The sequence below is a fragment of the Dama dama genome, chromosome 4, assembly GCF_033118175.1.
Source record: "Dama dama isolate Ldn47 chromosome 4, ASM3311817v1, whole genome shotgun sequence".
Classification (NCBI taxonomy): domain Eukaryota; kingdom Metazoa; phylum Chordata; class Mammalia; order Artiodactyla; family Cervidae; genus Dama; species Dama dama.
In genome coordinates, this window is record NC_083684.1 from 52,734,927 (window position 1) to 52,756,570 (window position 21,644).

General features: G+C 51.0%; 1 protein-coding gene across 10 annotated transcripts in view; it reads left to right on the plus strand.

Moving 5' to 3' along the window:
* The window catches only part of SIPA1L3 (signal induced proliferation associated 1 like 3), a 252,031-nt gene that overhangs the window by 213,559 nt on the left and 16,828 nt on the right, over positions 1-21,644 (plus strand). For all 10 annotated transcript variants that reach the window (XM_061139187.1, XM_061139184.1, XM_061139183.1 and 7 more), the window contains one exon: positions 9,638-9,859. In XM_061139187.1, the coding sequence (XP_060995170.1) occupies positions 9,638-9,859 (222 nt within the window). The remainder of the gene's footprint in view (positions 1-9,637; positions 9,860-21,644) is intronic.

Below are 21,644 nucleotides of genomic sequence, written 5' to 3' on the forward strand. Positions count from 1 at the left end.
CCACGCTGCCCCTCGCTCGGGGCAGCCCCGTGCTTCTGCTCTCACGGGTCCACTCCCTGGGGCGGGGCCGGAATGACACCCTGCTGCCCAGTCAGCTCCCCGCAGGCAGGCACGAGCCCTCCATGGCTGCCCTTGTGTCTCCTTCCGGGCCTTTGTAGCCCAGCACTTGTTGCTCATTCATGTAGCAGGCGCCAAATGTATGCACAGCTCTCTGCCTCAAACCGTTGCCTAGCTCTCCTGGAACAGACAGGGTGCTGGGGGAGACAGCAGGCAAATAATTACAAAAGCAGTGAGTGAATTATGCTAGGGGAGTGCCTGCAGGGCAAACCTCCTGGAATCTGAGGGGATGTGATGCATGGCTGGAGGGGTGTCTGATCTAAGGGGATGGGGGGTGGGAAGCGGGAAGAGATAATTTCCCTGAGGAGGTGTCATTTCTACCAAGGACCAGAGGGTTAAGAGGGAAGGAGCAGGTAAAGTGGTTTCTGGGGAACTGATGATTTCATCTTGATGCAGATATGTGGGCGTTTGCTTTGTAACTGTTTGTTAAACTGTACATATATGTTTTGTACACTTTGCTATATGTGGGCTATTTTACAAATTTTTTTTAAGAGAAAAAGGAAAGATGATGTATGGAGAAAGTGTCCCTATGAGCAGAAATAGCATGTGCAAAGGCCCTGGGGTGGGGAGGAGGGTGGGTGCTGGCAGGTCACAGGCCTCTTGGCTCAAGGATGGAAATTGGGAGGGCAGCTGATGGGAAGTTGGGGAGGTTGGCAGGGGCCACACCACGCAAGGCCCTGTCAGCCACAGCACAGAGTTTGGACTTAGTCCTAAGAGCTGTGGGCAGCAAGGAAGTGTTTCAGCAGAAAGGGCAGATAGATGTTTTGAAAGATGGTGCTGGAGGCAGGATTGGAGAAGTGTCAGGGATGGGTCTAAGGCTGAGACATCAGTGAGAAAGGAGGAAGAGGGCCTGGACCAGAGGGCAGAGCAGCTGTGGATGTGTCAGCAGTGTTACTGCCAGGATGTGAGAAGGGAGGAGACAAAGGTCCAGGACAGTGCTGGCGACTGCTCGTGTCAGGAGGCTACTGCAGACGGGGCTCTTGAGATTTGTGAGAGAGAAGAGAAGACTGGGGCTAAGCAGTCCCGAGAGGAATGTTACTCTTTGGTTATGCTGGGTCTTCACTGCGGCACACAGGCTCTTTGTTATAGCTCACGGGGTTTTTCTAGTTATGGCACATGGGCTGTAGAGTGCATGGACTCAGTAGCTGAGGCACGTGGGCTTAGTTGCCCCATGGCATGTGGGATCTCAGTTCCCCAGCCAGGGATCGAACCCATGTCACCTGCATTGGAAGGCAGATTCTTAACCACTGGACTACCAGGGAAGTCCCCAGGAGTGTTACTCATGTTTATTGTTGTTTAGCCGCTAAGTCATGTCTGACTCTTCGCAACCCTATCGACTGTAGCCCACCAGGTTTCTCTGTCTGTGGGATTCTCCAGGCAAGAAGACTGGAGTGGGTTGCTGTTTCCTTCTCCAGGGGATCTTCCTGACCCAGAAATAAAACCTGTGTCTCCTGCATTGTCAGGCAGATTCCTTACCACTGAACCACAGGGGAAATCCCTGTTCTTATGTTTACTGACCCTAAAGCACCTACTGTGTGCCAGGTACCATTCCAAACACGGTGATACAGCAGGGGACGAAGTCGAGTCCCTCTTGTGGAAATGACACTCTCCTGGAGAGAAAGCGAGGCAGACAGACAGACAGCTGAGCAGCCATGTGCTGTTAATATGCCAAGTGGAGATAAGGTCTGGGAAGAAAACCCAGCTAGGCAGAGGTCCCTGAAGGCCTCTTGGAGGAGGTGATATTTTGCAGGAACCATGGAAGTGATTCAGGCAGGGGAAATAACAGATGCTGAGGCCCTGAAGGTAAACTCGTTTGCGGTGTTCTAGAGATGCTCTGCTGGCCAGACAGGCTGAATGGGAGAGCGGCAGGAGGTCTGATTTGCATGGTGGGCAGGGACCCAGCTCAGGCTGGGTTTTGGTTCTGAGAGACATGGGAGCCACAGAACATAATCTGACTTGTGTTTTAAGATCACTGTGGGCTCCTCAGGGGAACGTGGGCTGTCTCGGGGTAGTGGGGATTGAGTTTGCCAGCACGACTCAAGGACTGACTGACTGCCAGGGAAGGGAAGGGCCCCGCCATGCCCAAACCCCCCACCCACTCCCTCCGCGCGCTCCAACCCTCCCGTGGAAACCGCTGCAGCCTGTAGCAGCTTGTGCCCGTGGATGATTCCAGTGACTTCACAGACTCTTCCCCCCAGACATTCGTCATGGGAGCCCGGCTTCCAGGCACGGGGCCAGGCGCCAGCGCCTGCTGCGGGCACGGCAGTGGGCTGAGCGATCCCAGGCGGGCAGCCACCTGGCCCCCCGCCCTCTCTCAAGGCAGCACACGCTCCAGAGCCCCCTGGGCTTCCAGAGCAATTTGTCGGCACTGTTTAGAGGCGATGAGAGGCTCTCGGCTCTACATGGAGCTGACACGGCCCGGCGTTGCCGGGCGGGCAGGCAGGCAAGAAGCCCGCGGCCCTGCGTCCGCAGCCAGGGCCCTTGTCTCTGGGATCCCCTCCTGGGGGCACAGCCCTGAAAGGTAACCTGAGGCCCTCAGGGTCCACTGGGCCCCACCCTGCCAGTGTAGGCTTGGAAGCCAGGGTCGAGGGGAGAGACTTACTGGGAGAGTCACTGTCAGCTTGGGAAGAGGAACTCAGGCCATCTCCAGAAACTCCAGGGAAGGAGGATACCATGCAGAGATCGTGGGGTGGGGCAGGGGGAGTGCAAAGGCCCTGAGGTGGAAGTGTGTCTGGTGTGTTTGAGGAACAGTGTCCATGTGACCAGAGCAGAATGAGTGAGAGGGGGAGTGGAGTGGGTGGGTGTTGCTGAGGGCAGAGAGGGATCAGCCCAGATGGTGTGGGGCCCTGTGGACCCAGGAGGACCCTGACCCTGAGCTGAGGAGAGTGGTGATGGCTCTCACCTTTGGCCGGGTTTGGGGGTGAGGGGAGGAGGAGGCCACTGTGGGGATAGCTGGGCACTGTGGTGGGGAGGGGGCGCGATGGAGGTGGCCGGTGGCAAGTGGAGTCCCCATTGATTTTGCGCCATGGAGTTTTTGCCCCATATTGTCACTGCTTCCACTTTCTGAAGACCTGATGTTTTTGCTCCCAGGCTGAAGGGCAGAATGTTGCCACGTGTGGCTCCTACACCGAGCCTGATCATTCCAGCCATGTGCAGGGACTGATTCAGCTCTCAAGCCCCTGCCAGACACCAGGCAGAGAAGGCCCCACAGAGTTCCCCTTGCAGGTATCTGGTGAGCAGCGTTTCCCAGGCTTTGGCCTCTGACTGCCTGTGTCCAAGTCACAACTCCACCACTAACCAGCTGCGTGGTCTCCACCAGGCTCCTTAGTTTCTCTGAGGCTCAGTTTCCTCGTCTGTAAAATGGAGGTGAAGATAGACTCTGTGGTCCAAGGCTGCGAGGATACACCCTACACCATGGGTTCGAAGCAGCCAGCACAGGGCCTGAGACATAGCTGGCCCAAATACACCAGCTGCCGCTAGGTTCGGTTCTCATGTGTTATGTATTTGTCATGAATGCTGTTGTCATCGAAAGTACAGGTTGGTGGTTAAACAGAGCATCTCTTGAGCCAGACTGCCTGGCTTTGTATCCTGGTTCTGTCCTCAACCAGTTGTGTAATTTGGGGCGTTATTTAAATCTCTCTGGGCCTCAGTTTCCCCACTTGGAACATAGGGAGAGTGGTACTTCCTGCCTCATGGGATTTCTGGGGCACCCAAATAAAGTGATGCCTATGAGATGCTTGGAACAGGGCCTGGCTGTGTCCACGGGCTCAGCTCTGGCCACTATCATCACTACCACCTGCTGCGTCAGTGCTCTTCCTCCCAAAGGCAAAGGCAGGACTTCCCCAGTGATCTAGTGGTTAAGAGTCCACCTGCCAATGCAGGAGATGTGGGTTCTATCCCTGGTCTGGAAGGATTCCACGTGCTATGGGGCAACTAAGCTCATGCTCCAGAGCTGCTGAGCCCCCATTCTAGAGCCTGTGAGCCTCAAATACTGAAACCCAAGCACATAGAGCCTGTGCTCTACAAGAGAAGCCACCGCGAGTAGAGAGTAGCCCACACTCACCGAAATTAGAGAAAACCTGCGCACAGCAACAAAGACCCAGTGCAGCCAAAAGATAATAAGGCAGGGGCACAGCTCCCGTAGTGCCTGTTGCCCGCCCGGGGCCGCCCGTCAGCCTCCCCAGGGGTGAACAGACCAGAGCATGGCGCCCTCCCAGGCAGCTGTGCAGTTTCTTCCCTCAGCCTACAGTTTTTCTGCTTTCACTCCAGCAAAATCTTAACTGCTCCCCCTGAGATACAGCACAGGTAACTGCCCAGTCTCTCTGGGGAAGGGTGGGGTGAGAGTACAGAGCAGAATGTTCCCTCCCCAGCCCTGGCTGAGCCCGGAGGCCAGGCATTTAGCCCCTGGACACACCATATCCCTGTGTATCTGCAGCTCCAAGAGCACATTCCAGTGCCCAGGCATACCCTGGGCACTTTGTGCGGATATGATCTCATGAGGCAAGTGTGTCGTTGCCTCGATTCTCAGAGGAGGAAACAGGCTCGTTGAGGGGAAGGGGCTCCAGCAAAGATCACTGCATGTCAGTCGGGACTGGGATTGGACCCCAGGTCAAGTAAGCAGTGTGGTCCATGTTCTCATCTGCCGAGAAGTGCTGCCTCGTTTTTCAAGCTGAGGCTCGGGGAGGGCACCTGGCCTTGCTTCAGAGAAAAGGTGTATTCACTCTGTTGATTGGCAGGTGGGGTAAGAACTCCACCCTGTACTTGGCACCTGGCGCAGCTCATGGTCCAAGGGGAGTGTGAGAAGGGGCGCCCGTCTGAGTGGGCCGGGTCGAGATGCATGGCATATTCAGAATAGTTCTTTGTAGCCCTGCTGTGTGTGGGGGGCACCCGTTCATGCCTGAGGCTGGTAGAGGTTGAAAGCAGGGACAGTTGTGGGAATGCCTTTGGCTCCAAGCAGCAAGTCCCAGCTCAATTGGAGGAAGTCTGTTACCTCTGAGAACATGAAGTCCCACACTAGGGAGGGCCCCACAATTGGGGAATTTACTGACTCAAGGACTCAGGTTCTTTCCCTTTCTTTGTTCTGTCTCCATCGGCCTGCAGACTGGCTCCCCTCACAGTCTCAAAGTGACTGTCGAGTTAGTCACCGTGTCAAATGGAAGGACAGGTGACATTTACTACAAGTGGTCTTTGTTAGTTTTCTAGTAAAGAAACCTTCCTCAGAAGTCACCTAGCAAACAGTCCACACAAGCACCTGATGCTTCACTGTCCACAAGTAGATCACAGACCTACCGCTGACCCATCCCAGACAGGTGGCGTCCACCATTCAGGATTGTGCCCTGGGCTGGGTGCCGGGTCACCTTCCTTGAGGATGAGTAAAACCAGCCTTCATTTACAAGGTGATGGGGAGTAGGATGACACCCAGTGCCTGCCACAGGCTGAGGGAGCAAACCCATCCCAAATGGGGCAGTGGATGGAGCCAGCTGGCAGACGCCGAGAAAGGGGTGTTCTTCTTTTTCTCTTCATCTTATTATTTATTTTGGCCATGCAGGGTCTTTGTTGCAGCACACAGGCTTTCTCTAGTTGTGGCATGGGGCAGGGGCTCTCTAGTTGCAGTGTGTGGGCTTCTCGTTGCAGAGCATGGGCTTAGTTGCCCTGTCGCATGTGAGATCTTAGCTCCCCAACTGGGGATTGAACCTGCATCCCTGCACTGGGGGGCAGATTCTTAACCACTGAACCCACTCTTCCTTTTGTTTTTTTTTTCTTTATCATCTCTTGTTTGTTTGTTTTGTTTTTTTTTTCTTTTTTTTCCAGCTCATAAAAGCTGAACATGCCTGATGACAGGGTAGAGAAATATGTGCTGTAGAAATATAAAAGTTAGGGTTAAAACCAGTTAGGATATATTCATAGAGTGGGCCACCTGCAGCCATTGAAGGGAGAGGGTTTTGTGTGGACTGACACGGAGAGAGCTCCAGGGCATCGTGTTAAGGTCAAAGCCAGGTGCAGAGCAAACTCATGATAGGCTACCATTTATGTTAAAAAGGAAAATTGGGAAGCTACACACACACTGGGCTCTCTGTTGAAGAAGAAGGAAGGGGAAAAGTCAACGTTGCCTCAGAGAAGGATACTGAGCTGTCAGATGGCACTTTCATTTCTACCCTGTGCTGTGTATGTGGTTTCATCTCCCCCATCGTTACTGCTTCCAGAGATAAACAATTAGTGTGCATTCTTCCAGAGACTTTTCTCCAAATCTGTACCAGCCCAGGTCTATCAAACATATTTTTACAGTTACCCAAAACAGGAAAAGCATTTTACATTACAACCCAGTGTGGACATCCTCGGTGAAGTTTCACAAAACCACTTACCCTTACCTCATATGAGGTACGCTGAGGTTTTTTATTCTAGTCTGTTTCTCCCCACCTCCTACCCCAAATAACAGTCAAGATCTAGTAAATTGATTTCATGGCCCACAGTTGGGAAAAAACTATACATTTCCTTTTCATTAAAAAAAAAGACCCCCCCCCCAAAAAAAAGCCCAATAAACATTCAACAACATATGTACATTTAAAAAAAGAAAAAGCATGCTTTGCATGATGCCTCATTTCCACTTCCTATAGCTCAGGCATCTGTCTTCATCCACAAAACAGAAGTTGACCTCATTCTTCACACTAGCTGCATAGTTTTTGATCATATGGATATGGTTGGACTGATCTAAGAATTCAGGCCATGTCCAGCTTTTTCTTGTTTACACACAGCATTGCAGTGACCATCCTTGTATGTGCTGGCATGTCCTTGTGCAGGATTTTCTGTGGTGTTGATTTCTGGGAGGTCAGATGCTAGACTGACACACATCTTTCAGTTCCGCTCAGACACTGTCTCCTCCTTGGGGAAGCCCTTGTGGCCTCCCCGGATAAAGTCCGATCCCAATGTTACATGCCCCATGACTCCCTGGACAACCCCTCCCCAGTGCGCAACCTTGGACCTGTTGACAGATGTTGCTAGATTATAGAGAGTCTATGTAAGTCAGTCAGAGCTTGCATTTTAAAATCCATTCTGACAGTCTGCTTTAGGATTGGGATGTTTCAGTATTAACATTTAATGAAGTTACTGGTGATAATTAGATTTGCATTTGCCATTTTGCGCTTTGTTTTCTGTTTACTATCTTTCTCCTTTGTCCTTCCTTTACTTTTGCCTTTTGTGTTAAATTAGTTTTAGTACACCATTTGGATTCCTCTTAACTTTAATTATAGTATGCATCTTATCAATGTATTTCAGATTAGTGCTAACTGAATACCAACAAAATATAGAAACTTTTCTCCAGCAAAGCCCCATTCCTTTCCCTCTCCTTTGTGCTATTACTGTCATACATTCTACATCCGTATATGTTATAAACCAAACAATATAGTGTTATTGTTGCCTTGTACAGTCTTACATGTAACTTTAGAAGTTAGAGAAGAAATAAGAAAACCTAAATATTCTATGCTGCTGTCCAACTCTTTGTGACCCCGTGTCTATAGCCCACCAGGCTCCTCTGTCCATGGGACTTTTCCATGCAAGAATACTGGAGTGAGTTGCCATTTCCTTCTCCAAAATATTCTATGAAGTCTTTTATTCTAACCCACAAACTTACCATCTTGGACCCTTCACTTCTCCATGTGAATTCAGGTCATCACCTGCAGTCATTTCCTTTCAGCCCAAGGAATTATTACTTATTAGGCAGATGTGCTAGCAATGAATTCTCTGAGTCTGTTTATCTGGGGACATCTTTATTTTGCCTTCATCTATGAAGGGTAGTTTTGCTGGACATAGAAGTCTTGGTTGACAGTTTTTTCTCTCAGCACCTTGAAAATACCACCCCATTCTTGGCAACCCACTCCAGCATCCTTGCCTGGAAAATCTCATGGATACAGGAGCCTGGTGGGCTTCAGTCCATGGGGTCGCAAAGAGTCAGGCACGACTGAGCAACTAACACACACTTCCATTGGTTCAAATGACAGGTCAGCAGTTAATTGTATTGATTTTCTCTGTATATGATGAATCTTTTTCTCTTGGTGCTTTTGGAGGTTTTATCTTAGTGTTTGACTTTCACTTGTTTTTCTGGATGAAGTCTTTGTGCTTATCCTGGTGGGAATTTGAGTTTCTTAGATGTATAGATGAATGTTTTTTATCCAGTTTGAGAAGCTTTTACCCATTATTCCTTCAAACCTTTCTTCTGCACCTTTTTCTCTTCTCCTTCTTGAACCTTCAGTGAGGTTCTCCAGTGGCAGAACTTGCTTGTTCATTGAGCTGGGCAGGGAGGTGGGAGGGGCCCCAGGCTAAAACGTCAGATTCCCTCTGTTCTTACCCTGAAGTTCAGTTTTTCAAGAAAATAAACAATACTTGGATTGTTGCATGTCCTCGGTCAATTTCCAGAGTGCTGAAACGGTTGTTTTTGTTAATTTTGTGCTTGGTGGGGAAAGAATTTGCCAATCTTCTCATTCAGCCATAGTCAGAAGTCCCACCCTTTAATTTTGCTAAATTGACCTTCAGTAAGTTTTTATTAACTTGCACTCCAGGGACATTAATTTTCCCATTAAAGACCTCTTACTTGAAGTGGAATTAGAATTTTATTTTATTTTAAAGTTTTAAAAGCTGATTTGCTTCAGTGGGGTCAGCAGTTGGGTCCCCAAGAGTTGGGTCCTAATTAACCACATGAGGTTCATTGTAGCATTAACTCCACAGGAATCCAGCATTTGGAATATCGAGCTGTGGTTTTAGATTAGATCAGCTGGAGTGGTGTCTGATGTGTATTAGTGCTCAAAAAATATTTGAGTGAAGAAACTACGTGGCAAGACATAAGTTTAAGAAAAATAAGTTACGGAACAATTTATTAGCACAGTCTCAGTTATATGAAAACGTAATTCTCGCACCCTTCAAAAAAAAAAAAGGCTCCTGTTTTCCAGTTGTATACACATTTTCCTTTTTGCCCGTTTTTCTTTTTCTTTCTTCTTTTTTTATTTTAGCCGTGCTGTGCTGCTTGTGGGATTTTAGTTCCCTGGCTGGGGATCGAACCCAGCAGTGAAAGTGAGTCCTAACCACGGACCACCAGGGAATTCCCAACATGTGTGTTTTAACCATAGGAAAGGGTTAAGAAAGAAATACAGCGAACTGTAAACCATGGTTACCTCCAGAGATGGATCGGCAGGACCCCCACCTTCAGCTAGGTTGTAGTGTAGGTTGTGCTCAGGATACAAGGAATCTCCAGGATGGGGTGGGGAATCATTACCCACAGAGGGTGACTTTTTTAGATACCCATAGAGGTACCAACTGTGCTAGGCGGACATCCCTGGGAGGGGATGGGGGCTATGAAGGCAGCATTACGTTTTCTCCACATAGACATCTATGTATTAGAATTTTTCATAGCAGTGTCTCTTCTGTGTGAATGAACTTTTTGTTTGTTTGTTTCCCAAGAGTAAACTTAAACAGATTGACTTTTCGAAACGTGGGACAGAATTGTTTTACTTTTCTAATTTTTACATTGCAGCGACATGAGCTCACGGGCCGGCTACCCCGCTCAGGTTCACAAGACAGCCAGCACCGAGAGCCCGCGGCCCTCACAGCTGGCCCAGCCCAGCGCCTTCCAGCTCTCCACCTCTGTCCCCAAGTCCTTCTTCTCCAAGCAGCCCGTGCGCAACAAGCACCCCACGGGGTGGAAGAGGACAGACGAGCCCCCGCCACGGCCACTCCCCTTCACTGACCCAAAGAAGTAAGTGCCTGGGCACCTGGTGAGGCACCCCCAGAGCCAAGCTTGGCATCTCGGAGCAGGGGGGAGGGGGACCCCTCGCTCCCTCGTGTGTCAGTCACCATGCCAGTCAACACACTGGGAATACAACCGCGCACAGGCAGACAGGGTCCCTGCCCTCCAGGGGGCCCTGCTGGTTGGGGAGACGGACAGCAGATAGGGTGACTAAGAAAAGTGTGCAGAGTCAGATGGTGGCTAGCACTCTGACACGTCTGGATGGAGAACGTTCCAGGCAGAGGGAACAGCAACTGACAGACCCTGGGGCAGGAGCAGGCTTGGTCTGCGGGGGGAGGACCAGTGTGGCTGGGACCATGTGAGCACATGGGTCAGAGAGGCAGTGAGCACAGACCGTGGAGGGTTCTATGGGCCCCAGGTAAGGGCCTGGGCGTCTGCTGTAAGTCAGGGGGAACCACAGAAAGGTCTGGAACAGGGGGACAGACCTAAGTTGGATGTTCACAGAGCCCCTGTGGCTGCATGTGGAGCATGGCCTGCAAGGGGCCAGGAGACCAGGGGGCTCCTGCTGTGATGGTCCAGGCAGGACACAAGAGGTCTGGGGAGGAAGAAGGAGGCAGCTTTAGGACAGATCTCTGAAATGGGAGCCAGCAGATTCCACTGGCAGGTCAGATATGGTGTAAGAGAAAGAGCAAGGTGGAAGGTGATACCAGGTCTTTCAGCCTGGAGGATGGGCAGACTCTCCTTGAGCTGAGATAGGGACTGAGTGGGGAGCGGGCTCAGGGTTGGAACTGTAGAGTGAGCTGTAAACCATGGTTGTCTCCAAGTGAGGAGCTCCAGAGCTCAGGCCTGGATGGTTACCCTTTTATTTTTTTTGCTGCACTGGGTCTTGGTTGCTGCACGAGGGCTTTCTCTGGTTGCAGTGAGCAGGGGCTACTCTCACGGTGCACGGGCTTCTCGTTTCGGTGGCCTCCCTAGTTGGAGCGCAGGTTCCGTAGCACACAGGCTTCAGTAGTTGCAGCTTGCAGGCTCTAGAGTACAGGCTCAGTAACCCTGAGGCACGTGGGATCTTCCCAGACCAGGGATCGAACCAGGGTCCCCTGCATTGGCAGGCGGATTCCTAGCCACTGACCACCAGGGAAGCCCACAGAAGGATTACTGCTGTGATGCACAGTACACGTGACGGAGGCAGTCGGGTAAGGAGTCTGGCGCTCAGGGAGAGGTCAGGCTGGAGAGAGAAAGGGGAGTATTGTCAGCATAAAGGCTGGAGAGGAGGGGGGTGTAGGGCTCTGCCTGAGATCCCTCAGCGTTCGTACGAGGAGGAGGAGCCAGTGAAGGAGGAGCCCAGACAAATGTGGGGTCTGGGAGCCCAGGGGTGATGACTGGGAGCAGTCAGGGAACCGAGCATGGGGTTGAGCCTCACAGAGGTGACTGGAGGATGCCAGAGAGAAGCCAGGACAGAACAGGAGGCAGCTGGTTTGGGGCATTTTGTTCTGAAACCAAGAGGAGGAGAGGAGTGGTCAGTTAAAAAACGGTTCTTTGAATATAGAGGTTTTATTTATTTTAATTTGGCTGCACTGCACAGCACGTGGGATCTTAGTTCCCCAACCTGGGATCGAACCACCCATGCCCCCTGCATTGAAAGTGTGGAGTCTTAACCACTGGACCTCCAGGGAAGTGCCGATTTTTGAAGTTAGAGTACGATGATACTGAAAATGTATCCAGTACTCACCACATGCTTGTTTTGGTGCTGAGCTCTAGTCCGTGAATTGATTCACTGAATCCATCTCAACAACCCTGCCATGAGTTGTTGTTCAATCAGTCATTCATTTCCGGCTCTGCGACCCCATGGACTGCAGCATGCCAGGCTTCACCATCTCGTGGAGTCTGTTCGAACTCGACTCCATGTCCATTGAGTCGGTGATGCCATCCAACCGTCTCATCCTCTGCCACCTCCTTCTCATCCTGCCCTCAATCTTTCCAAGCATCAGGGTCTTTTCCAGTGAGTTGGCTCTTTGCATCTGGCAGCCAAAGTAGCAGAGTTTCAGCTTCAGCATCAGTCCTTCCAGTGAATATTCAGAATTGATTTCCTTTAGGATTGACTGGTTTGATCTCCTTGCAGTCCAAGGGACCCTCAAGAGTCTTCTCCAGCACCACAGTTGGAAAGCATCATCAGGTTCTTTGGCGCTCAGCCTTCTTTATGGTCCAACTCTCACGTCCATACACGACTACTGGAAAAATCATTTCTAGTGATTTTTGACTAGACAGACCTTTGTCAGCAAAGTGATATTCTTTGCTATTTAATATGCTGTCTAGGTTTGTCATAGCCTTTCTTCCAAGGAGCAGGCATCTTTTAATTTCATGGCTGCAGTCACCATCCCTGGTGCTCCATGAGATGGACCTTTCATTTGCCCAGCTTTACTGCTGAGGCTCAGAGGCTCACAGCTGGGAAGGGGTGGAGAACCCAGAAAGGGGTCAGAACCCAGAAAGCCGTGCCCACGGCTCCTCTTCAGGTGGGGGGCCTGCCCTCCTCCGTCCTGTTCTCTGTAACGTCCTCTCTTATGACCTGGAGGGGGCCGTTCAGATGTGTGGTGACACAGAGCTCATAAGGAGAGAGGTGTCAGGAGACAGAAACAGGATCCCTGGAGAGGTGGGCCAGCGAGCAAGCCGAGAATCCAGTTCACGCTGCTCCCTGACAGCCAGGGGCCACTCTGCAAACTAGATTTTGATCCTCCCCTCCCCTGACTAAAACCTCCAGTGACTTGCCCCGCTCCCAGGACTAATGATAAAGGCTCTTATTTCCCGAGTGCGTATATCATACCAGGCACTGGTGCACTGTGCGCTTTGCCCAGACTCCCACCTGGACCCCGCATAACGTGCCCATCACCCCTCTGCCTTCATCTCCCATGCTCCCCCAGGCTTGCTCCACTCCACCCACCTGGCCTCTCCTGGCTCCTCGGTCTTGAGTCCCACCAAGTGCAGGCCGACCTCAGGGCCTTTGCAGTGGCTGTCACCAGTTCCCAGAATGCTCTTCCTCCACGTCTTGTGGCCAAGGTGGGATTCCGGAGCTTGGTCTGGCCACCTCCTCATTCTGGTCTCCCCAGCCTTCCATCCCCGCTGCCGTCACTCCATCCCCGGTCTCCGTTCCACGGCCCGTTTCTGCACAGGAGAGCAGGTGACGGTCTTGGTCACAAAACATGTGTCACCTGACACTGTGAGTGGAATGTCTGAGCCTCACATCACACTCCATCCTCACTGTAACCCCATGACACACGGTGAGGCCCTCACTTTCCAGGGTGGCCTCTGTCTGGTGCGGCCCTGCTGACCTCCCTCTGCCCCTCCATGAGAGCACGCCGCCCTGGCCTCCCCAGCATCTGTGCTGTTCCTTCTGCCTAGGCCCCCCCGCCCCATCTGGCTCCGTCCTGCCCACCTGGAGTTTGCTCAGGCTACCATCACAAAGCACTGCAGACCGGGGGGCTCAACAGCACGAGTGTCTTTTCTCAGAGCTCGGGAGGCTGGAGGTAGGAGCCAAGGTGGTGGCAGGGTTGGTTCTCTCCGCGAGGTGAGAGGAAGTGTCTGTACCACGCCTCTCTCCTGGATTCTGGTTGATTCGCCGGCAACCTGTGGGGTTTCTTGGCATGTAGATACATCTGGGTGTGTGTCTCTGTGTCCACATCCCCCATTTTTATAAGGACACCAGTTGTTAGATTAGGGTCGATCTTAATTGCCTCATTTTACCTTGATTGGGCTTCCCTGATGGCTCAGATGGTAGAGAATCTGCCTTCAATGCAGGAGACCTGGGTTTGATCCCTGAATCAGAAAGATCCCCTAGAGAAGGGAATGGCAACCCACTGCAGTATTCATGCCTGAAGAATCCCTTGGACAGAGGAGCTGGCAGGCAGCACAGTCCATGGAGTCACAAGAAGTCAGACACGACTGAGCGAGTAGCACTTTGACTTTACCTTGATTCCTCTGGAAAGACACCATTTCCACATCAGGTCAAATTCTGAGCTTCTAGAGGTTGGGACTTCAACATATCATTTGGAGGAGACCCATAACACCAGCCCTCAGGTCTCACACAGAGCTGCCATCCTCAAAGAAACTCTTCCAAGCCCCACACCAGGCTCATCTGTCCCATGGACCCCACACTTCTTCCCCTGCTTGGCCTCTATCCAGAGCACATCACACAGTCATTTGCTAGAGATTCATTTCTTCCCTGTCAACCTGTTGGACTGAGGGTACTGGGACAGCAGACCCACCTGAGCCCCATCCAGGACAAGGTATGTAGTAGGCGCCCAGCAAATACACCTGGCAGACTTCCCTGGCGGTCCACTGGTTAGGACTCCACGCTTCCACTGCAGGGGCACAGGTTTGATCCCTGGTCAGGGAACTAAGATCCTACATGCCACCCTGGCATGGCTGAAAAAAATATACACCTGGATAGGTGACAGCCAAAAACAAACAGCAGCCCCCCTTTTCCCACCATAAGATCCAAAGAAAGCTTTTTATGTATGTAGGTACATCACGTACAAATATGTAAACTAAACATACAGAATACTAGGGGACACAGAATAGTTTCATGGTTTCTTATATTTATTAATTTGGTTACAGATACATTTTTAAAATCACATGCCTTAAGTAATATGTTAACTTAGAATTAATGCTTTTGTCCACATGCTTTTAAGAAAGCTGCTTTATTCAAACTCTCCCCAAGCATTTTGGAAATGTCTTTGTCATTGTTAGAGACACTTCTGAGTCACCTAACCTAGTTTTCCAGAAAACATTGTCTTTACTTCCAGCTAGTATTTGAGGCTAAACGTGTTGTTTTTTTTTAATCTGTGTATAATTCTGTTGCTGAAATTTTATCCCAAGGCATGAGAATTCATTTGCATAACTTATTTACCTACTTTTACTGATACCTCCCCTGCCAAGTGGGCTTCCCCAGTGGTGCAGTGGTAAAGAATCTGTCTGCCAGTGCAAGAGACACAGGTTCAATCCCTGGGTCAGGTAGATCCCCTGGAGGAGGAAATGGCAACCCCCTCCAGTGTTCTTGCCTGGAGAACCTCCATGGACAGAGGAGCCTGGTGGGCTACAGTCCATGGGATTGAAAAGAGTCAGGCATGACTGAACGACTAAGCACGCCCACACACACACACACCCCTGCGAAGTATTGTCATAAGCCCTTTACCTTTTTTAACTCATTTAATCTTCACTATGAACAGTGAGGTGTAGGACTCTGTATCCCATTTTTCAGGTAAGAAAAATTGAGGTGCAGAATGGTTAAGTCACTTGCCCAAATTCACTGTTAGTTAAGTTAATTAATTAACTTAACTAACTTAAGTTAGTTAATTCACTGCAGGTGTCATGGTTGTTGGTTTTGTGACTTGTTACCACAGAGGTCACCACCACATATTTCTTTTAATATTTATCTTTATTTATTTACTTATTTGTCTGCCCCGGGCCTTAATGGCAGCACGCAGAACCTTTGATCTTTATTGTGCATGCAGAATCTTTAGTTGCCACATGTGGGATCTTAGTTCTCTGACCAGGGATCAAACCCAGGCCTTCTGCATTGGGAGCTCAGAGTCTTAGCCACTGGACCACCAGGGAAGTCCCATAGGTCACCCCTAATCTGAGTGTGTCTCCAGAGGAATAATCACCAAATCTGCCTCCTTTCTCATTGATTCTGGTCAGGAACCTCTAACACATGCCCAGAGGGCTATAAATGGCTGTGGCCAGCACAGGGGTGCTGTCTTTCAGCCAGGCTGTGTGGATAGGGCTTTACAGACCCCCCCAGGTCCTCCCAGTGACCCTATTTCTAGAGGAGGAAACTGATGCACAGTTAGAAATGTGTAGCCTGGGTCACACAAATGGAAGTGGCAGAGCTGGGATTCATACCTAGAAAGAGAACTGGCTGGGCGTCTCATCACGGGAAAGACTCAGGCAAGGCTCGCATCCAAGGCTGGGACTCGCACCTTCTGAGGACTGACTTCTCGGAGGAAACAGTCGCCTGTGTTGGGGTGCATGCTCCATTGCACGAAAAGCAGTCTGAGCTGGTGACGGACGGAGGAGCTGCACCCAGGGCACTGAGGCGGAATCGCCCCCTGCCCCGCACCCAGCCCCTCTGCTGCAGGCCCCGGTCAGCCCTGCAGCTCCGCCTCAGGAGAGGGCCGCACAGCCCTGTTTCGACTGCCTTGTCACAGGACACTGAACTCACCGGCCTGCCTTCTCCCGACCAGGAGAGCAGCACGGTGTGCAGGTCGGGAAGGACTCCCTTGTTGACTGCTCACCCCTCCCTCGCTCAGTTTTTCTCTCTTTAGTGGCGTGACATCCTCCCCACCTCCCCATTTCCTCAGGTAACTCCCGTGAGGACCCCAGCACCAAGGTTGAGCTGCACAGGGCTGAGCAGGAGGCAGGGTGGCCAGGCTGGGGCCCCACGGAGCAGGAGACAGAACCCGCAGCCATCAGCCCCCCTTCCTCAGCCATCCAGGGCACCTCCTCCCCGCCAGGCTGGCCTCAGCCCGACTGAAAGGCTGGCATGTGGCAGCCCTGCTGGCCCTGGTCCCTTCAGACAGGGCCTGGTGAGGAGGAGGCATGCCCTAGGGAACAGCCTGCTTATTGCTTAAGGGGGAGCAGTGGTTGTGGCGGCTGAGCCCCCAGGTCACAGCTGAGGACCCAGGCTCCAAATGTCCTCATCCATAAGAAGGGCAGTCTTGGAACTTCCCTGGTAGTCCTGTGGTGAGGACTCCCACTTCAACTGCAGGGGACATGGGTTCAATCCCTGTTCGGGGAACTAAGATCCCATATACTGCATGGCGTCACCATAAAGTGAAAAAAAATGAGCATCCTGGGGCCTGAGAGAGAGTGAGCGCTCAGGGGGCGAGCTTTGCTGCAGCTGCTGTTACTGCCACCGCAATCAGGAGCAGTCCCCCGAGTCAAGCCCAGGACCCAACTCTGCGGTGACTGTGTCAGAAGCTCTCGGGGCATCAGTCCTCTTGCCGATAAAGCGAGGCAATGGCAGTGATGGCCGTGGGGAAGGAACATAGCCCCGTGAGACACCCCAGCCCCAGAGTGGGGACCCACACCCCCAGAGCCGCCATCACCACATCCCAGGCACACTGAGCACCGCGTTCATTCATTAAGAGCAAATCTCGGGCAGCTCAGAGCACCAGGCAGAGGGGGCTTCCGAGCATCCTCCACTCACCGTGCCTCGGTCCCTAGCCTCTAAAAGGGAGGACAGGGGTGCCTCCCTCCCTGAGGTGGCACATGGAGTCATCGAGGCCTCGGGAAGGTCCCCTCAGCACTGGCACTGGCATCTAGCAGTTGACGTGTGGCCTGCAGGTGCCCTCCTTCCTTGAGTTTAGGGGCCCTGGGTTCAGTTCAGCATAGCCACGGAAGCAGCAGCATCCCCACCCCACGGCAGGGTCGACCCCCACCCCCACCCGCCTCTCCCAGCCAGCCTTCCAGGAAAATCGGCCTGCTGCCCAAGGCACAGACCCGATGAGTGTCCTCGCCAGCGAGGCTGGCAGAACCCCCAGCTCAGGCAGGCCAATCGACAGTGGTGCTAATTAGCTTAATTAACCCAGCCCCAAGGGAGCTGCTGGGGTTGGAGGCCAGAGCTCCCAGTCATCTGGGATCAGGCCCAGCCAAGTCAGAGCCTTTGGTCGCCTTCCACTCCTGGCCCGGCCATCACAGGAAAAAGAAGTTGCTGTTGTCCCGCTCCTAACCTCAGGGCCTTCTTTGTCATTTTTCTGTCTCCCTCTTTCTTTACTAACGTGAGTGGTTTAATTCCCCAGTGTGGCAAATACAAGTTCAGACAACATGGGCAAATTAGGGACTCTGTCCAAGGCTGTCAGTCAGAACTCTGAGAGAGGGTACCTCCTTCTGGGTGTTTTCTTCATTTGTGTGTTAGATGGTAAAACATGCAGAGGATAAAAACCAAACTAGTTCAAAAGGGTGTGCCATGAAAATCAGGCCTCTCTCCCTTCCCTGGCCCCCAGCCATGTAGTTCCCCTCCCCAGAGCAACCATTGTTTCATTCCTTGTCCATCCTTAGCAGAAATGTTCTGAACATGACTGAGCACACGTGAGTGTGTGTGTTTCCTTCCCGACCAGCCCCCCCTTTTTTTATCCATGGGGTCACCTCCTGTCTGTGCTCCAGCCTCTTTCACTTGCTCTTTTCTCAGCTTGGCGGCAGTTCCATATTAGATAGAACACACAGAAGGTGATCTCATTCTTCTTAACAATCAGAGTCGAGTCCATTTTATCCTCAGAGGTCATTAGATTTAAACATTTATAAAGACCAGAGATCTTGAGAAGAAGGAAAAAGATCAGAGGTGCACAAACCCAGTTTTTTTCTTTTAACCTGGAATTAATGCCATCTTAAATTATTGCTTAGAATTTTCAGTTTAGACAATACATTAGGAAATCCTCCCAGAAGAAAGAGAATGAGGACGAAAATGATGAGTTTGACTCTCCAAACTGAATTTCATCATATTTTATTCCTTTTAGACATGTCACAGCTGCCCACTAACAGTGTCAGGCCATGTGGAACTTGCAGTGGATAGATAGATGTGGAGCTGAGGGTCGGAAAGAAGGTTCTAGCAGGATTTCTTCCAGGGAGCCAGCCCTCCCCTGGAGAATCAGGAGAGCCCCACTCAAGTCCTAGGGGTCCTGAGAGCTGGGAAGATAGTTTCAACAAATGAACCCAACAGAGCAAGGAAGGAATGCTTATGTTCTCTTGGCTTGACTTTTTAAAGTATCTCTATCCTTTTATTTATTTTATTTTTCTTGGCCGTGCTAGGTCTTCATTGCTGTGCACTGGCTTTCTCTAGTTGCAGCAAGAGGGCGCTACTCTCTACTTGCGGTGCGAGGGCTTCTCATTGTGGTGGCTTCTCTTGTTGCAGAGCATGGGCTCCTGGGTGCGTGGGCCTCAGTAATTGTGGTCCTAGGCTTAGTTGTGCTCCATGGCATGTGGGATCTTCCCAGACCAGGGATCGAACCCATGTCCACAGCATTGGCAGACAGATTCTTAAACGCTGGACCACCAGGGAAGTCCTCTATGCTTTCTCCTGGTTTATGGAAATCATTTAAGCTTGCTGGGAAAGGAAGAGAGAGAGGAAGGGAGGTTGGAAGGAAGGAGATGGGTAGGGAGGCCGGCTGATGGGTTAGAAGGAAGGTCAGTTCTGTGTGATACATATTTACCAACTAAGTCGGTGTGCCTGCCGGCCTCGTCCCCAACCCAGGACATAAACACAGACTGCAGGTGAGGTGGGGGGAGTAGAACCCCAACATAGTCACACAGGACAAATCACTGTGAGATGAATACAGTGAAGAAGTAGCACAGGAGAGTGTGATGTAGCTCACCTGGGCTAGGAGGGAGCCACAAAAGGTGAGTGTCAGGGAAGGCCTCTCTGAGGAGGTGACATTTGAGTAAAGCTGGGTGGATGAAAAGCTGCCATTTGCGGGGACTGCTGGGAAGGATGCTCTGGGCAGGCAGAACAGCCGATGCAAAGGCCCTGAGGCAGGAACTTTGCTGGCATGTTTCAGGAACCTTGGGAAGCCTGTATGGGAGGAGATGAGGGCTGAGGTGGGTGGAACAGATTGTTTTGGACCTGGTGGGCTGTGGCAAGGAATATTTTTAGAAAGAGAATCCCTCCCACATATCCACCTTAGGAGCTGAGAGTTTGGTAACCTTGAATATACCACACTAAGCTATGTGTGGGGCTTCCCTGGTGGCTGAGACAGTAAAGATTCCACCTGCAATGCAGGAGACCTGGGTTCGATCCCTGGGTTGGGAAGATCCCCTGGAGGAGGGCACGGCAACCCCCTCTAGTATTCTTGCCTGGAGAACTCCATGGACAGAGGAGCCTGGCGGGCTACAATCTGTGGGGTCGCAGAGAGTTGGACACAACTGAGTGACGAAGCACAGCACCGCATAAGCTGTGTGTGAGTTTTGTTTCCTAAAAATGTTTTCACATCACACGTACCCCCCCCCCTTTTTTTTTAAATATTTGTTTGGCTGCACCAGGTCTTAGTTGTGGTACACAGGATCTTTAGTTGTGGCATGCGAACTCTTAGTTGCCACGCGTGGGATCTAGTTCCCTGACCAGGGATCGAACCTGGGCCCCCTGCATTGGGAGCGTGGAGTCTTAGCCACTGGACCACCAGGAAAGTCCCCATAATCACTTTCTTATTCCCATGACGTATCTGGGCAAACCTCTTCCCCTGTCATGTGGACCAAGTTCTCTTGTCTTCAGCAGCCAGAGGGGGTTATTCTGGGGTACCACTGTCCCTCCCTGCGGGGCCTCGTCCTGCCACTACTGGCCAGGGCTGTTTCCTCCTTAGTCAGGACTTCATGAAGCGTCCCTGAACACCTGGCACCTTAAAGGGGACACTCCCAGATGGAGAACTCCTAGGGTGGAGACAGTGCACGGTTTTACACTTTCAGCAGGTCATCTTACACCCGTCCCAGAGGGGAGCCTCGTGGACAGCGCCTTGGGCAGCGGATTCTGGGAAATGGTGAAATCAAAAGGGAAGCGGGAGGGGTGAGGCCCCTTGGAGCTCCCAGGGGAACAATGTGTACTCTGGGGGGGGTGTGTGTCTTTCTTGCTTGTGTCTGTTTCTCTCTTGGATAGAAAGCTTTTCGTTTGCCCAGAAAGCATACTTCCCTAATAATGACGGAGCCAGAATTACCCTAGCCCTGGAATTCTCATTTGAGAAGGAATATGACCTAACAAGAAAAAAAAAAAAACTTAACCACCCTCTCTTCCTTCCTTTGTTGAAATCCCAAGGCTGGCAGCTGAGAAAATAAGAGAAAAAATAAAAAAACATAGACTTCAGTACCCTCAGGAGCCCAAGATATCTTATTTCTTCCTGAGTTCAAAGACTCTTCTCTTTTTCTTTCTTGAGTTACACAATGATGAAGTCTAGGTGTCAGCTCTTTTTAAACTATTTTTTATTATTATTTTTGTTACAATACATGATTATAGCAAAATAAATTCAAGCAGTTCAGAAGGGTGTTTGTATCAGATGAAAAGTGAAAGCCTCATTTTTCCACCTTCTAATATGACTCCTACTTCCCAGAAGTAATTATTGTTCATAATTTCTTCCAGGATTTTTTTTAATGTATAAAAGCATTTTTAAAAAAACTAATTTATTTGGCTGTGTCGGGTCTTAGTTGTGGCACATGGGATCTTTGTTGGGGCATGCGAGCTTCTCTAGTTGGGGTGCCTGTGTTTCTCTTTAGTTATGGTTCCTGGCCTCCGTTGCCCCGCAGCATATGGGAATCTTAGTTCCCTGACCAGTAATCGAACTCAAGTCCCCTGAATTGGAAGGTGGATATTTAACCATGGGGCCACTGGGAAAGTCCCTATAAAAGCATATCATTAAACCCAAAGTGATTATGTTTCACATTCTATACATCTTTCGTACACCAACTCTTTGATAGAAACGTGACAGCCAAGCGCTGTCGTGATGCCCGTGGGCTCAGCAGCCCTGTGGCCGGGAATGGAATCCTGACTCCTCTCCTCCCAGGCCATGTGACTGTGGACAGTTACTTTAACCTCTCTGTATCTCAGTTTCCCACCTGTAGAGCAGAGATGCCAATTAACAGTGGCTCCCAAGGAGGGCTGCTGTATAGATTTCACAGGTTAGCTCACATGGAGCCCTTGGACTGGTAGATAGCGCCTGGCTCTGTGCTTCTGTTAGCTGTCATTATTTCTTTCCTGGGTGGGGTGGCAACACCTCAGATGAGGGATCCAGTGTTGGCTGGAAAAGTAGGACCTGATCCCAAAGGC